Consider the following 18,169-nt stretch of genomic DNA (forward strand, 5'->3'; position numbering starts at 1 on the left):
GACAGTAATAGTCCCCTGGATCTGCAGCAGAAGGGTGGCTACAGAGCAACAAGTTTCAAAATTCCTAAAACCAGGGGCAGCAGAACGGCTTTTTGGTTGTGGGGTCAACCAAGCTCCCCCTAGCTCCACTTCCAGCTCTGCCTCCACTCCCACTGCCAGTTTCATGCCATTCTATCTTACATACGTTTTCTGCATGAATCAGTGAGTAATTATTCATTCCCAGACCAATCGATAAACTGTTAATGTTTGAATACCAGACATAGCAGTAAATACAAATTACTAGTAGAAACGTCAGCACTAAGCGACCATTCTGTGCTATGTTTGGAGAGAGAGAAGATCACCAAGTACTAAGAGCTGTATCAGAGACCAAGCAAATGTGGCCGAGCTACTGAAACAGTCCCACTTGTCTGGGCACCACTCATCTGATTAAAATACTTTCAGGTTCCTCTCCATATGTTGCCTGTATAAATTACACTGTCCAAGCTTCAAAAAGAAGCTGTTTGGCACAAGGCTAGTTTTAAGAACACTAGCCGTAAATCTGCAAGATTTAGATCATCCCCCATATGCTGTACTTAGCTTAAGAGAGAGGTTCGTTCTTGTCACTGTATGGGCAATGCAAATCCAGTATCAATCCTGTACCTCCAGCTCTGTAAATATAAATAGTGCATCCACAGAAACCCCTCCCCCCACCCCCCAAAACAAGAAGCCTCCTCAGCACCAATAAGAAGACCTTTGCAGATTCAGTCCCAACGCTGTGGAATGCCTCACATCAGACTCGCTCCAGACCTCCTATCCTTCAGGAAACTGGCCACCATCTGACTCTTCCAAGCAGCATTTTGGGTCAACCAATAATACAAACCCTACTAAAATTTCTCTCGACAGCGTTAGTCCACTGTTTAGACCTAGACTGTACCACATTGCTAATACTCAACTGCGTCTGCTCTATTTACATTTGGACTGCACGACACAATCTATCAAGTTACTTGTCCAAAGTTTTAACTACTGTAAGCTACTATGCCAAATGTTTGTTTATATTTAATGTGAATCATACACTAGAATTACTATATTCTTATTATGTACGTTATGTTTTGAACCGCTATGATTTTCTGGAGCTAGCGGCATAGAAGTCTTTTAAAATAAATAAAATAAATATGTTCTACTGTTCAGCCATTCTATTTGTAACACGCTTTGAACTCCTTGGCTGGAAAGGTGTGTCACAATTAAACAATGACGATGATGATGATCTGCCCCCTGCTTCCAATGACACCAAAAGCATATAAATAGTTCACCAATTCTACATGAAAGAAATATATAATCATTTGAAATTTTCTTTTACAATTAATCAACAAATAAATCAATAAAGATAAACAATTACATTTCATCAAAAAAAATGATCAAAACAACAAAACCTTGACATATAGAGAAAGACTTGCGACAGATCCAAAAAAACTTTCATTGAAAACAAAACAAACCCAGTCCAACAGGGATTATAAACAGCAAGACAACGGTCAATGACATAATTAAGGGAGCTTTGGAAATCATTTAATCACTATGGAAAGTTTATGGATTAGTTTATCAACAAACACTGGGAAGATGTTGAAGAGATATTTACTTCCTTGAACCTTTGTTCAGTACTGCAAGTGCCACCCTACCATAGACTCAGGACAGCTAAAGTCCCCATTATGACATGACCACTTTTTTAATTTCAAAAATGTTTTTATTCTTAACTTTGATCTTTGGGGGTCTCTACCACTTCATTTCCCGCCCTGCACGTTCCCCCTACTAATGGGGGTTCGGTTCTACCATACCTAGGACACTGCAGAGTGTACAGGATGCCTCTTACCCCTTTCTCTTCTGCTGATTGTTATTAAATAAAATACTCTAAAAGAAGGGAGGTCTGCTGTCCAGTCATAAGTCACATCCCCCCAGATTTTGGTGATAGCCCATTCTTTTATAGCCTTTGTCTTGTGACAGCTCTGACCTACTTACAGTATTTGTGTATAAGCCATCACCTTAATAGCAAGGTGACAGTGATCCAGATAATGGCAGAAATGATAGTAGTGAGAGCGCCGGTGATATAGGTTTGACAATAATCAGGACAGCATTAGTAGTGGTGACAGCAGCAGTGATACAGAGAGTGGCAGTGATATTAATGGTGAAGGTTACATTACTAGCCGTTTTGACACCAATATTAATGGTGACTTCATGAGGCCAAGCCTAAGGGCAGCGACAGTCATAAGCATAAGACACACCGGCAGCAATATCGATTAATCGCAGCACAGGTGATTAATACTGGTGGTGACCCCGAAGGTGATAGCGGCAATGTCCAGATGGTAAGACACTGGTGTTAGTGGGAGTGACAGTGACATTCCCCTGAACAGTGCACGCAATGGTTTTTACCTTTTCTCCGGTGAGCACGTGCAGTCCTTCCCGCACCTTGGCGAAGGAGCCCTCTCCCAGTTTCCTGCCGATCAGGTAGTTGCCCACCCGCTTGTTGTGCTGGAAGCTGCGGATGCTTTCCCTGCACACCGAGCTCACGCACGAGGGCAGCAAGCCTTCCTCCAAGGCAAGGGGCGAGGGCAGCTTCTCCTCTCCGAAGAACACGGCGGGGGGACTGCTCACGCCATCCCCGGCAGCGGCCGGCATCCTGGGCAAGAAGAGAGAGCACAATCAGCATGGGAGGGCGGGGCAGGAAGGGAAAGCAGCAGGATGGGGTATTTCTGCAGGAGATGTTCCATTTTACTCTTTGCATCCATGAAATTATTGGAGGAAGGGGGTGGGGGAGGGGAGAGTGCCCTAAGAGAAGCAGAGAGTCCAGGGATGTAAAGGGGTAAAGTCAGAACTGACTCAGCCTGTCCTGTTGGTAATGCGCCTGAGGCATTTCCTGCCTGTGAGTCTAACAGTAGCCTGGGCTACATGTCACACCCTTCAAGGCTCCGGCAGTTTTAGCAGCAGAGGATTATTCTCCTATCTATAAACAGTCTCTGTCCACACAGTGCACAGAGCGAGTCAAGCCTGTCTACAATCCCTGGGCTGTGAGAAGACCCTCCCTCCGCTTTTTTTGGTTGGAGAGGCCAACAAGCTCCGCCCCTACCTCCATCCCCAGCTCCACTCCCCACTGCAATCTCTTACTTTATGTTTACAGTTAATTATTCTTTCTTATGTACATTCTTTGCATACATCATAAATTACAATTATTCACTCCCTGACCTACCAATAAAATAATTCATGCTAGAAAACCACTAGGGTTTTCTTTCTGCCTGTCGGCAGGGTTGGCCTGCCCCCGAGATGAAGTTGAATGGGCTAGGACCATGGTGATCCACCCCATTCTGATGCCTATGCAGTGTTGGCAACTCCTACTTGAAGAAAGTCACCAGATTCACTGTGAAAAGTCTCCAGATTGGGTAAAAAGTAGCTAAAATTATGTAGTTATGTAGTGGCATCAGCACAGCTGGTGAGCCTAAAATAGGTGGGAAAGAGAGTATTTCACACTCATACACACACTCTCTTGCTGTCTCAGAAACTGACACATATATACTCGCATTCTCTCTGTCAGGCACACTTTCTGAGAAATGCTCAGACACTGACACACACTCATGTTCTCTCAGACATAAATGCAGTTTCTCAGACACTCTGGCATACACACACACAATGCTTCTGCTACTGCCCATGTGCTCCTCTTAGCCAGTATTCCTTTTTCTGGACTGGCTAACCAAGGGCACTACAGCATCATCATGTAAAGATCCTGCCCTTGTTGCCAGCCTACAGCAATCACCTTTACACTTTCTCCTCCTTCTTCAAGCACTCATTGTCTCCATTTGCTGCCAATGGCCCACTGCAGTGCCCTTCTCTGAGATCAGCCCAGCCAGCTCACCCAGAGGCCTGACTAGCAGGGCAGAGATCTTCCCCTGACTCCCAGCTGTATAGCAGCTAAAAAAAAAGTTTACTGATGATAAAACATAGCTTTCGCTTTTCTGCTGCAATAAGGAGATAATAAAGTTGCAGCTCCTGCTTTTTTATTCTGTTGGCTGTGATTCCTTCTCCCTCCAGCAGAGAGCGCTTCTTTGTAATGACATCAGATTATCCAGGGTGGAGATTGGAGAGGGGAGAGACTGAATCAGCAGAACCTATTCTGAGGGAGGGGGCAGGAGCAGCAAGCAGGGCAATCTAGTCAGAGATCTCATAAAAACATAAGAACATAAGAAATTGCCATGCTGGGTCAGACCAAGGGTCCATCAAGCCCAGCATCCTGTTTCCAACAGTGGCCAATCCAGGCCATAAGAACCTGGCAATTACCCAAACACTAAGAAGATCCCGTGCTACTGATGCAATTAATAGCAGTGGCTATTCCCTAAGTAAACTTGATTAATAGCCGTTAATGGACTTCTCTTCCAAGAACTTATCCAAACCTTTTTTGAACCCAGCTACACTAACTGCACTAACCACATCCTCTCGCAACAAATTCCAGAGCTTTATTGTGTATTGAGTGAAAAAGAATTTTCTCCGATTAGTCTTAAATGTGCTACTTGCTAACTTCATGGAATGGCCCCTAGTCCTTCTATTATCCGAAAGTGTAAAAACCAATTCACATCTTCTCGTTCAAGACCTCTCATGATTTTAAAGACCTCTATCATATTCCCCCTCAGCCGTCTCTTCTCCAAGCTGAAAAGTCCTAACCTCTTTAGCCTTTCCTCATAGGGGAGCTGTTCCATTCCCCTTATCATTTTGGTAGCCCTTCTCTGTACCTTCTCCATCGCAACTAAATCTTTTTTGAGATGTGGTCACCAGAATTGTACACAGTATTCAAGGTGCAGTCTCACCATGGAGCAATACAGAGGCATTATGACATTTTCCGTTTTATTCACCATTCCCTTCCAAATAATTCCTAACATTCTTCGCTTGCACTTTTCAGCTTCCAGATATGCTCGGTATCTCTGGAGCCAGATAGAAATGTAGGAGCATGGAGCGGTCGTTGCCGGTGGCAGCCTGAATTTTGGAGGGGGGGGGGAGCTTTCTGCTGCCAATGATCCCTTCATATTCACAGGCTGGAGGGGGTGGGTCCATGGGAGAGGTCAGTCTCTCTGCCTGTGGGGGTGAGAGTCTCTTTCCTGGGGATGTGCAGAGTTGCAGTTTGCTGCAGTGTGGGGGGTTCTTCTGCGTTGTGAGATTTGGGGGGATCCCTTAGGGTGAGAGCCTTTTTCCTGGGGATGTGCAGAGCTGCAGTTTGCTGCAGTCTCTCACTCTCTGGGGGTTCTCTTTGCTGTCATTTATTGGGCTGAGTCTGCGGGATAGATGTGGTCTCGGCTCAGTTCCTGAGGAGGAGCTGAGACCTCCCCTGGGAAAAGCCTGAGACTCCGGAGCGAAGATCTGACATTGGGAGGCAGCCTTGTTTTCCTCAGCTTGGAGGTTCTTCTCCCTTTTTTTTTTCTTGCCTCTGATTGTGCCTTTTCTCTTGCCCTCCTCAGACCCCTTTGCTATTTTCATTTGTTTTCCCCTTAGAAATAAACTCTCCCAACACATTTCGTGACTTAGGAGAGAGCCAGCGTGAGGTCTTCCTGTAAATTACATTTCCCGTGTCTTTCAACCTGTGATTACTGCTACCCACTCACTACTTCTTCCCTTCTAGTCTCTTTTATTTTTTCTTCAGCTTAAATGTGATGAATACATGAGTCAAGCTTTACTTTTTTTTTTTTTTTCCTATTGCTTGGTTGATATTTTTTGCCTGGTAAATCAACAATAGTTACTATTCAAAAACTAGTGGATACTGCACTTAATTAAAATGCTCATTTTCTGATACTTATTTCATTCCTAAACAGAGGCTGGTGTTTAATGTTTAATTAGGTGCTGCTGTGCTGACCTTAATCAGAACCCCCCAGCCAGCACAATGAAACAATGACTGTGTCCAGAGAAAACTGAAGAGCAGACTCCAGGAAAGAAGTTCTCCTAAGCAGGGCTGTGGTGCCATTATAAATTCTCTTCTGATAAACTGTAACAATTATGCTAGGACAGAAAAGAGAGGAGACCAAAGAATAAGACCAAGAGCAGAGGCAACAGAGTCAAACAGCAATGAACAGACCAGTATTGCTGCTTTGACCACTGTAACTATGAGGAAAGGCTAAAGAGGTTAGGACTATTCAGCTTGGAGAAGAGACGGCTCAGGGCAGGATATGATAGTGGTCTTTAAAACCATGAAAGGATTGAATAGGTTAATGTATATCGATATGTACTCTCTCAGATAATAGGATGACCAGGAGCAATCCATGAAGTTAACAAGTAGCTCATTTAAAACAAATTGGAGAAAATAATTTTCACTCATCATATAGTTAAGCTCTGGAATTCATTGCCAGAGGATGTGGTTATGGCAGTTAGTGTAACTAGGTTTTAAAAAGGTTTGGATAAGGTGCTAGAGGAGAAGTCCATAAACTATTAATCAATAAGGAATACTAGCTTGGGATCTATTTAATGTTTGGGTACTTGCCAGGTACTTGTGAATTGGATTGGCCACTGTTAGTCACAGGATGCTGGGCTTGATGGACCCTTGGTCTGACCCAGTATGGCATGTTCTTATGTTCTTATGTCAGCATGCAAACCCTTTATTATTTATTTAAATTGAATGACCACTAATTGATCCAAGTCAGCAAAGTGGTTTATAATATCTCCAGATTACAGAAACCAAGTTCAAAATTAAAACAAACATTGCAAACAATATTAAAAATCAAGATTAAAAAAAATCCCTCCCCAAGCAAATAAAACAAAGTAAACCAGACAATAAAACAAAAATAATAAACGTATAATAACTAAAGATTAAATGCTTAGGAGATAAGCCATGTTTTCGGACACTTCCTGACGACCAGTGGGATAGAATTCCAAGCTGATGGTGCCTCATAGCTAAAAGCTGCTTGGCGGGTGCACTCTGGTCTGGTCTTGGAAGGGGGAGAAACTATAAGCAAATCCTGCTGGGAAGAGTGCAGAAGATGAAGCGGCTCCTAGGGGGCACAAGAGGTTGGCTGCCAGAGGGATAGGGCTTTGAAAGCTAAGCACAAGATTTTAAATCTAATCTGGTAGGTTATGGGCAACCAGTGCAGCTCGGTTAGAAGAGGGTGAAACAGGGTCGGATTTCTTAGCCCCAAATAATAACTTAGCCACAGCATTTTGAATAAGTTGTAGCCGAGCAAGTAAACGAGTCGTGCACCCTTGAGAAAGGGCATTGCAGTAGTCCAGCCTTGAGAGGATAAATGAGTGGACCAAGGTTTGCAGGTCTTTCTTATTCAAATAATAACGAATCTGATGCAAAAACTGCAGCTATAAGGAAAAAAAATTTAATTACTGCCAAAATGTGTTCCTTTATTGATGGCTGTGAGTCCAGTCTAATTCCTAAAACTATTACCTTATCTTTTGGGTAAATTGCTGAACTCATTCATTCAGGAAACTAGCTTGACTCAACCTGGTAATCCACATTGCTTCCCTTTTAGGGTAGGTTTAATTTCAATTTATGATTTTTAAACCTACCAGATTAGATTTAAACTCTTGTGCTTAGCTTTCAACGCCCTATCCCTCTGGCAGCCAACCTCGTGTCCCCCCTAGGAGCCGGTTCATCTTCTGCGCCATTCCCAGTAGGATTTGCTTATAGTTCCTCCCCCTTCCAAGATCAGACCAGAGTGCACCCGCCAAGCAGCTTTTAGCTATAGCAGATGAACAAGCAATCATAACTGTTACGTGAATTAAAAAAAAAAAAAAGCCACCAACTGAGTATCACCCACTGAATCCAAAGTTTTGTATCAAAAGTGCCAAAAGAGAAAGATACAGATTAAACAATATTGGTGCAACAATTGAGCCTTGAGAGACTCCATAGCTTAGTGGATACACCGCAGAAATGCCTTGATGCCACGCAGTTCTATGGAATAAAACCATTTTAAGATGGACACAACAACCCCACTTCTTGCAACAAAAATATATGGTTAATAGGATCTGAAAAGCATCTCTACCTAAATCTGCTTTGACTCTTTTTGCTATTTCTGTGTTAAAGCTTGTGCTAAAGTCGGATTGTCTAGGGTGGAGAGCATTCACCTTGGTCAGAAGATTAAATAATTGGTTGTAAACAACTTTTTCTGTGATCTTAGAAAGAAAAGGTAAGTTGGGGATGTCTATATTTCCATAAAGAACTGTGATCGAGTTTGCCATTCTTTAGAATTGGCCTAATTAACTCCTGCTTTAACATGGCAGGAATATTGCCTTGACAATCACAGTAAGGGGGGGGGGGGGCAGTGTTTCCCAACCAGTGCGCCCTCGGACCTGATCAGATGTGCCGTGGAAAAATCACCATTGCATGATGCTCTGAGCCAGGCCAGCACCTGGGCTCTGCTCTCAGCACCTTGCAGCAACAAGCGATGGCTCTTTAACATGTGGGAGCTCCTTTCTGAGAGCATGTGTAATCCTGTCTCCTCTTCCTAGCTCCAACACGAGCGCCGGAGCAGCATGCAGGGCACAAACAGCTGGGGCCAGCTTTCTGCGGCTCACCCAAATCACACAGCACCTCTTCATCTCCCCCCCCCCCCCCCCCCCGTCTTCGAGTCCTTCAGGTAAGACAGGGAGACAGCGTGCACTGAGCATTATACGCCACCCACTTTGAGCGCCGCTCACATCACACCGACCTCTCCCTTCTCCTGTGGGCGCTGGTGCCTTGCAACAGGTTCGTTCGTGTCTTTCTCCCCTTTCTCCCTTTTGTTTAAAAATTTGGGAGCGAGCCCGGTGGGGCTTTCAGTGCTTCCCTGGCTCTTTCGTTTGGCCATGTCAGTCCTCTCCACGTCTGCACTGCCTGCTTCACGGAGGCTGGCGCGCCCCACACACGTTTCTGTTAGTGTCAGGTGTGCCTTGGGCGTGAGAAGGTTTGGAAGCACTGCGGTAAGGTAGGGAGATAAAACTCACTACTTTTTCCTTAACCACTTCAAAAAAGGAATAAAAACATGGCTGTTTAAACAGGCCTACCCCAACTCCTCTCAACCCTAGGCCTCCCACGCATGCAGGATCCTGCATTCTATATACAGCCTTTCCCACCTTTCCCACCCTGGTAACCCTTCCAGCACACCCCATGCTCCCCCCCCCCCCCCCCCCCCCCGCCTTTTAGCCTCTTCAGCCTCCCCCCCCCCCGCCTTCTTTACCATATCAATCCCTCCCTTACCTTTATCTCCCCTTTCGCATATATTCTCCCCCCTTTTCCCTCTCCCCTCACCCCTCCCCCCAACGTTGTAAATAAGTTCACATATGTAATATGTAATTTTAAACCCATATCTTTCCAATTAAGTTATCCATGCTTGCTTTCTCTTTTCTCTCGTACTTCGCTTTTTACCTTGTTCTTTTTATCCAATTATTATCCAATTATTATTATTTCTCCCATTTAAACCCCCTTGTTCAATGTAATTTCCTTTCTCAGTTAATTGTGAACCGACATGATGTGTCCTACGAATGCCGGTATATAAAAATGTTAAATAAATAAATAAATAAATAACCAGCTTTGAGCTGATGTGGACGATCTCGCGGGATTTTGTTTGTAAACTAACCTGAGAAAGCTTATTAACCTGCATAAATGAGCTACTAAGAGCCTTAGCGTTATTGTTAGCAGTCTCCATGCTCTCCAGAACAGGCTGAAACGATAGGCCGTTTTACGAAAACTCCTCTTTGATATCATCAATCCTTTGGGTACAGCGGACGGCAAATTTCTCTGCAGTAGGAGCTCCTAAGTCATTAGTCAGAGTTGGCATATTCAGACCTAAAAGCTGGGAAATTAATCTTAAAAAAACGGATGAGAATGTGTTGGCTTGTTTTCATTTTCATTTCTTTTCCAGGAACTTTTTTTTTTTTTTTTTTTAGCTCTTTTCACAGCTACTTTATAACTGCTGCTTAATTGATAGAGGCCTTGGTATCCTCATGGGTCCTGGCCTTACGCCAGCCATGTTCTAATTGACAATTTTGGCTTTTAATGAACCTTAATCCAGCATTGTACCAGGGGGACTTGTTACTGGTCCCTACAGCATAAGCGCGGGGGAGGGGGAGGGGCCTGCGGCACGCAAGGCACTCTGAATCCTTTCATTCCATGCGCAAGTCTGTGCGTCTGCTGAGAACTCGGAAATATCGGAAGGAAAATGTGAGGTGTTAAGGTCTATGCTATTTCGATTCCTTTTCTTAAAAGTCCGGGTAGTAGTCGGCATAGGAAGGCACCGGTGATCAGGACCAAAGAGACGGAAGTAGCTGGATGGAATTCTGCTGAACACACAACAACTTTCACCAGTAAAAGTGAGATCTAAGATGGGCTTTGCGTCAGCTGCTGAAGCAGCCGAGAGAGGCCTTATTCCATCACAGACGATAAAAAGCCTACGTCTGCGGAGCTATTTGGATTATCAAAGTGAATATGTATATTAAAAAAAAAAAATCACCTTAATACTATGAGGTTGGAGCGAATAGTAGTAATTCCAGAAATCGGGTCTATAATCCTGTGTTTAGAATGCATGCCTTGATCAGCTGGATGATAAACCAGTTAGCAAGGCAAAATGAGGCTTCAGTACTTCATTTAGCCCACAGTGTGTCAACTAGTGGAATATGCACCAGATTTAACTGTGTTGCATTTAAAGTGAGGCAAAAATATAAAATAAATAAATAACAGCTATCCCTCCAGCTTTCTTTTCACACCTATTATGAAAGAAAAAGGAATAACCTGGGGGGACAGGCTTGCACCAGGGACAGTTCTTCACCATCTGAAATTCAAATTTCAGTAATACATAACACCTGTTCCAAAATTAGATTGTGAATAAGCATCCATTTTCTTTTCAGTGATCTTAAATTTGATAAACCAAGGCTCACAAGATTATGTTCAGTCCCCCTTCAAAGAAGCAAGAGGAATTTTGTTAGCAAGAGAGGCGATCACAGAGAAAGGGATCGGAGAAGTCGTGGCTTCATTTCTGGGAGCCTGGACAGTGGGCCTACGATCAGCCCAGAAAGAAGGGACAGGGATTCCAACTATGGACTGTAGGGGGTCATCGCCCCAATCACTAAACTAGCACAGTACAGACAGAAGTAGGCACAAAACCGCAAAGGGACTAAAATAGGTACTCAGCACTAGGGATGTGCACTAAGCCGAAAAACAATTTTTTACTTAAAAAAAAAAAAAAAAAAGCCGATCCACGGGAAAACGAGATTTTCCCGCGGCCACACGAACCCGAAAGCGCAAACGATCGGGCACCCGATGCGCATCCCTACTCAGTACTTCTCAGGGCGCACGGAAGACTGCACAGAGGCGTGCCCCTTTGTGGGCGTGACAGAGGGCCCACACGCATTGGTGTGCAGCGCCTCCAGCGTGCTTCACCAGCTTTTCATCTCCCCTTTTGAGTGATGTCACGCCTGAATCCAATCCTGGATTGGTTCATTTGACTCTGCTCCCATTTCCACTCACAGCATTGCCCTACTCTGGATATAAATGTGAAACGGTGTCTGTCTAAACTTAATCTTGGAGTTGACTCCACAGCTTCATACCTACTAGGAGTAGCCTAGTGGTCTGAGGCGCAGGCTGTGAACCAAATCTTGCTGCTGCTGCTCCTTGGGACCCTGAGTAAATCACTTCACCTTCCAGTGCCTCAGATACAAACTTGGAGCCGGGTTTTCTAGGACTTTCCCCCATTCTGTGTCTACAGGAAAAATGCTTCGGAAATCAGGTCCTTCTGGGGATGGAGAATGTAATCTGCTTCGAATGACTGACCAGCCAGAAAAGGTAGAATATCAATTTTAAAAACATAAATTAATTCAGCCTTAGTTACTCCTGAAATAAGCCTTAACAATTGGGAGGATTCCTCACAAGTTTCAAACTGCTGCTAATTCAGCCCTCTAAGTGGGATTTGTTTCAGGATTGATATGGAATCTGCTATCAGATCTTCTTCTAGGGTGAACATTAGAATAGCATTCACTGTGGGATTAGACACGTGGGTGAAAACAGTACAGACTTATTGTGTTCCACTTTCCTTTACAAGTGGCAGAAAGTGCTGGACAATCCATTCAGTATTCGTCATGCCTATCCTTGTCCTCTAAGTGTATCATCATGCACTTGACCACTTCGAGTCTCATCTGTCACTGATCGGCCCTTAATCCCCAGGATGTCTCATCCCTTTGTGAGAGGGCTGTATCTGGAACAATTGTTTAACACTTTTTTCGTCATCAGCAGCCCTGCAAACCTCCTTAGCAGGAACCCATGTCATGATTTTCACAGCGTTAAGAGTAGCCGAAGAATTGATTGTACTGTCTGCACAGGGCTGGCATTTTCTCTGAAGGCAGTCTCATTACTCTGTGATGCAGCTGAACCAGCTTGGATGAAGGGTAAGCAGTAAGAAGATGTTAACTTTACTTATGGGGGGACTGATCCAATCAAAACTGACTACAAGTAGGGAATGAACAAAGGGAAACAATTGTCTGGAAAGAGGGCAGTATTTGGAAAAAGTCCTCTAAACTTCAGTCAGGAGATCTGACTGTAGAACTGGTGGTGTGCAATTTATATTGCCAGAGATTACCAGGATTCGAGAAGTCTTTCTAAAGTGCAGGTAGGATGTACGTGGATGCTGGCATGAAATCTCAGGGCCCGACACAATAAGGTGTGCAATAAGGTGTGGGTTACAACTGCGCTGAAACACGGCACACAGTTTCTTAACGCAAAGATGAAAAAGGTGTTTAACCCCTGATGCAGTAAGCTAATGGCATACAAATGCTTAAGGAGTTAAACAAAGCGCACGGAGTGGAAAATGTGCACACAAACTTGGATTAAAATGTATGCCCAGCACAGGATAAGCACACATTTAAATTCAGGGGAGCAGAGGAGTCTCTGACATGATTTATGTGCACGGAACTCAGGTATATGCACATAAAATATTTACATGCATAAAAATACATTCAGAGAAGTAAACATTTTCTGTGCACATAAATGATATTTATGTGCAGAAAACCTGCTATGTGTGTGCACAGCATGATTTCTGTGCATAAAACCCGATTACAGGTCCCAGCACCAGAATTCCAGCTTCCGCCCATAGACTTGACAGAAGCACTGGAAACTTTACGTCACCTCGGACCAAGAGTAAAATTTCCAGCGCTAAGAAAATCTGAGTCAAACCAGTGCACCTCTCTGCATTGGGGGGTAATCATTAATGCCTTCATTAGCATGGGATTTCCATGCAAGGACACTAAGCAGGATGCATGGTTTTACATGTATATTTTTTTACATGTAAAATGAGCAAAAAGTGCGCACAACTGAGGGTAAAACTGCGTTCTGCTGAGCACACCTTCTTACACTGGGACCTTTATTAATGGGTCTCCAGCCTGTGATGGGAGTGTTTTTTGTGGCTCCTTTTTAGGATGTAGCATGGCCTAGGTTAACAAAAGATCAAATTGTTCAGTGCCTGGATGTAACAGTAAGCTATGACTTAGACATTCATCAGGGGATGAGAAATATGTATCAATGTGCTTTTCATAGTAACATAGTAAATGACTGCGGATAAGACTAATTGGCCCATCCAGTCTGCCCAGTTGTCTTCCTCTCTAGTCCTCTACCACTATGGATTAATAAGCATTTAAATTCCCAGATGTAAACCAGCATCAGCAACCTCTCCCAAACCGCTCAACTGTGTTCCTTCCACTTTCCTCTGTATGTATCCCAGGATGTTTAAATTCCATTAATCTCCTTCACGTCCACTGGTGGGCAATTCCAGGCTTGTCATCCAATACAGCCTACAATGTGTGTGTGTGTGTGCGTGTGTATATATATATGCACACGCACACGCACACATATATATATATATATATATATATATATATATATTTTGTATCAATCTTCTGCTAGAGGTGTATTGATTTTCTTTATTTAATTTCTGCAATCAAGATTTTGTAAACTATCATTTAAAATTCTAGTTGGTCTGCGGTTTTCTCTGTAGGCTGGGATAAGGAATATTAACCTTTCCTGTGCCTTCAATCACTGAGACACGGTATAAAGGCAAAGACTAGATCTGAATGTAGGACAAGTCATGGGATTTGTGACTGGATGATCCATGGAAATTCCAAGGGGGCCAGGCCTCACTATGAATATAGAAAGAGATGGATAGGTAGATTGATATTGTTTTTGTTGTACATTGTTTTATTGTTCCAAGAGAAAATAAATCTCATTGGGGCTGCCTGCAATCAAATAGCTTTATGGAAGCATATAATCTGGGAATGGTTTGCTAGTTAATTCCTACATTGTAATGGGTAAATCATTAAAAAAATTATGTCTTCTGAGTCTTTTATTACAAGTGGGATTAAGGAAAAACTACCTAGTGCCAGACAGACCTTTTCATTAAATTTAAACATAGCTTTAAGGGAACAAATTATCCAAAGCTGTGGTGGAGTCAGAGGATATGTGTTCCCTTCCCCATAGCCATGCTTTTAAGTCACATAAAGTGTTTAGAGCGATTATCCTTCGGCAATAGAGAGAACTATCAAATTACACGAGTTCAGAACTTCCCTTGGAGCGTTTCTTCCTGCTATTTCCCTACTTGTGGGTGTTGGGAGCAGGGGCTAACAGAAACACTATCCCCTCTCAGTACTAAACCCTCCGCCTTGAGTTGGCAGCAAGACCATACTGCTTACACTAGTGATTTCAGGAAGAGCAGAGTCTCGCCAAAATCAGCTCCCTGCTAAGACCAGGGACTGAAGGCTGACTCAGCCAACATCTTAACTCCAAACTGCTTCTTCCTGCCATTCTCACTCCTGAATGAAACCTCCCGCCCTGCAGAAATCTACAACCAGCAATTAGCAGCTATAATTCCACCCAGTCCAGTGGCTCCAGGATCTGAGGATGATTGCCAGGATGGCTGGGAACCCACCTCCTAGTCAGTATCTTAATAGCACGTGCACCACTTAAAAAACAAAACAATTTCACACACACAGAAGGACAATTGCTTTACTCCAATTCCTGCTATATTATCAATAGATCAATTTTTGTCACCCACCTTTCCCAAGCAACTCAAGATGATGTACAACAGAAACATGCAACATAAAATCCAAACATACATAAAAGCAACCTCATAAAAATAGAATGACTGCAGCCACATAAAAAGTATGGTTGAACAAAGAATAAATGTAAAACCTGAGAGTAAAAGAGATGCAGTCATTTTATGTATCAGTATTTGATTACTCGCCTTCCAGAAGGCCATAAAATGAAAACCAGAACAGAAACCTAAAAATTCAACCATGGAGGCATAAAAAAATCATTTGCCGGAAAAAAACAAGTTTTAATAAATTCCCTAAAGCTTGGCCAAGGGAAAAAAATTAACACCTCCCCTCCCCCCAAGATTACTGACTGTGTTCTTTCCACTAAATATGAACACAATTAATTTAAGGCAATATCCCCATTCCTAACGGTGCCGTTTCAGTAAAATGATATGACCAGAAGTGTCAAATGCAGTGGAAAGGTCCAAAAACTAACAAGAGAAGCATTGCTCCAATCTCGTTGGTGCTGAAGATCATCAAGCAGAGAAACGAATACTGTCAGGACTGTCTCGGCCACAGAGTGCCCCACGTAATGGTCATCATCTGTGTCTGCTCCCCCACCCCACCCCACCCCATCCCTGCAGACTGGGCCCCAACGATGTCGGGGGCAGGGCAGAAAGGAAAAAGGATGGGGAATGCTAGAGAGCAGCCTGCCCCCACTTTTTCATCTTCGACGCCTCGTTAGTTTAGCTCCTTGGGTGGGCACCCGTTTTGCCCACTGGTAGCGACAGCTCCGAGTATCATTTCAGTACTATCACCAGGCTGAAATCCAAACTGAAGGTCTACAGGTATCAACCAGGAATTCCTAGAGTTGGCAGGAGACGACCCATTAAATCAGTTTCTGCGAAGAAGGGATATTCAACAGTGGTCTATAGTTTGCACAGGGTCCTTTGGATCAAGGGTGGGTTTTTTAAGTAGAGGATGAACTACTGATTTCCTTCATAAATCGGACGTAGACCCTTCAGCTAATGATCAGTTAATTAACTGTCTGACTTGTTTTAATAAACTCCATCTAGATGATTTTACTAGCCAAGATGGACAAGGGTCAAATGAAGAGGGAGTGGATCTCGCTACTTAGGGCAGTGGTTCTCAACAGGTGGGTCAGGACACACTGGTGTGTCGGGAGGTCCTGGGAGGTGTGTCGCAGGGCCAGCGGATGGCTGCCTCCTTATCAGCCCGGGTGGGATTTGGTTGACTTCTCTTACACTGGGCCTGATGGGAGGCTGTTTCCGCCTTCACCCGGATCAGAGCAAGACATTGCCAGCTCCTGCTGTTCCGGGCCTGATGGGACGCAAACTTTATCTTCCCCCGCTGAGTCTGGGAGAGATGCTGCTGCTGATCTCTTCACCCTGTGGGGGAAAGGAGGTTGGGGATGCTGGGCAGATAGAAGTGGAAGGGGGAGGGAGTGTGGGGGCTTCTGAGCAGGAAGGGTTGAGAAACGGGGTCGGGGTAGGGAGAGTCAAGCAGGGGAGAGAGGGAGCACAGGGAAGGGCATGTAGAGGGGGGGGTCGGGAATGCTGGGCAGGGATGCGAGTGGGAGTGGATGATTGAAAGGGAGAAGTGAAGGATGATGGAGACATGGAGGGAGAGTGACAAGGGGTGCAAGAGCCATCATACGTCAGTTTGGGGAATGTGCATGTCTTCTATCTTTGTACTTTGTTTAGTGTAGGAAGAAATATATTTCTGGTTCTAGTTCTCCAGTTTTGCACTGCATGCAGAAAGGCTTTTTGAGGTTTCCATTCCAGTGTTTGTCTCCACATTTGTAATTTGTGGTCTCTTACTCTGTACTTGGTGAAGGTCGGATCTGTATGTGTGAGTAAGATGGGATATTTTACTAGTAGGTAGGGACTTGTATCAATCTTATGTGATATGTTTTCTCATTCTCAATAGGACATGCACTGGTGCTGCACTGCTGCCTTTTCATAGGTAGGGATATTGCTGTCTGAGTTCTTGGAGTTAGTATTGCTATGGTATGGCAGGTATCCTACACATGTGCTGGTTTTTGTTTTTTTTCAGGTCCATCAAACCCAGTATCCTGTTTCCAACAGTGGCCAAGTCAGGTCACAAGTATCTGACAGAATCCCAGGGGGGTAGATAGATTCCAAGCTGCTTATCCCAAGAATAAGCAGTGGATTTCTGCAACTCCACCAATGGTTAATGGACTTTTCCTCCAGGAGCTTGTCCAAACCATTTTTTAAGCGCAGCTACAGTAATAGCTTTCACCACATCCTCTGGCAACAAATTCCAGAGTGTAATTACCCCTTTTACCACCAGCCTTTCCATATCTCTCCCTCTTTTCCCTCATCCCCCCCCCCCGCGCTTTTTTCTTCTCCTTTCCCAGCATCTGCCTCTATCTCTTTCCTTCTTTTGTCCTTCCCCAGCATCCATCCCCTCTGCATTTTCTGCCTCTTCTAAAATGTATCTGCCCTCTGCCCCCAACCATTCCGCACTGCGAACGTTTTCAAAACTTGCAAGCCAGCCACTACTTGGCCACTGATCTCATGCATTGGTGGTTGACGGCAGCAGAAGGGGCTCCCGCTGTTACTCCTCCTGGGTCCTGGAATGATGCGATGGTACAAGCTGTGGGGCCGGGCTTGTGGTGTGTGTGTGTGTGTCGGCTAGAGTTATTGCTTCACAGCTGTGCGTGTATGCACCTTAGAAGGAACATTGCTTGTGGGGTTGTCGGTGCTTCTCTAGCAATTCTTTGGGGGCACATAAGTCCTTTCCACATTTGTGCCACCTGCTGTGCTCTGGGCATTTAAACTCGGCCATACCCATGACCACTGCGCTAAGTTCCTCTGCTTAATTTTTTACAACTTGAGCACTTTATGGAATTGCCTGAGAGAGGTCTCATCACAACTTGGGCCTGATTCATCACAACTCCACGAGTCTTTTTCCACCTAGGCTCAAAATTGGAGACTGCTTTTTGTAAATTTGGCCCATCGCCTGTGGCTAATGACCACACCTTGGGTAGCAGCACCAAGGATTGCAAAGTCAAGCTCCACTTTTCCTATGCATGAAAACCACTTCTACTGCCTCTCTAGTCTGGCTTACAAAAATGGGAATTAAATCTGAAATGCAATTCGTTGCCTGTGGTATACCACAGTCTAAATGCAAA

General features: G+C 44.2%; 1 protein-coding gene across 2 annotated transcripts in view; it reads right to left on the reverse strand.

Annotated features, from left to right (window-relative positions):
* Positions 1-18,169, reverse strand: part of HUNK (hormonally up-regulated Neu-associated kinase) — a 62,318-nt gene that overhangs the window by 37,850 nt on the left and 6,299 nt on the right. Inside the window, exons 1-2 of one of the 2 annotated variants that reach the window (XM_029603597.1) lie at positions 2,848-2,979; positions 2,401-2,647 (exon numbers count right to left, since the gene is read on the reverse strand). In XM_029603597.1, coding sequence (XP_029459457.1) covers positions 2,401-2,646 — 246 coding nt within the window. In that variant the 5' untranslated portion in view covers position 2,647; positions 2,848-2,979. Of the gene's footprint in view, positions 1-2,400; positions 2,648-2,847; positions 2,980-18,169 lie in introns of those variants that run through there. The other variant, XM_029603596.1, reaches the window with a different exon arrangement.

This window comes from Rhinatrema bivittatum, chromosome 5 (genome assembly GCF_901001135.1).
Source record: "Rhinatrema bivittatum chromosome 5, aRhiBiv1.1, whole genome shotgun sequence".
Classification (NCBI taxonomy): domain Eukaryota; kingdom Metazoa; phylum Chordata; class Amphibia; order Gymnophiona; family Rhinatrematidae; genus Rhinatrema; species Rhinatrema bivittatum.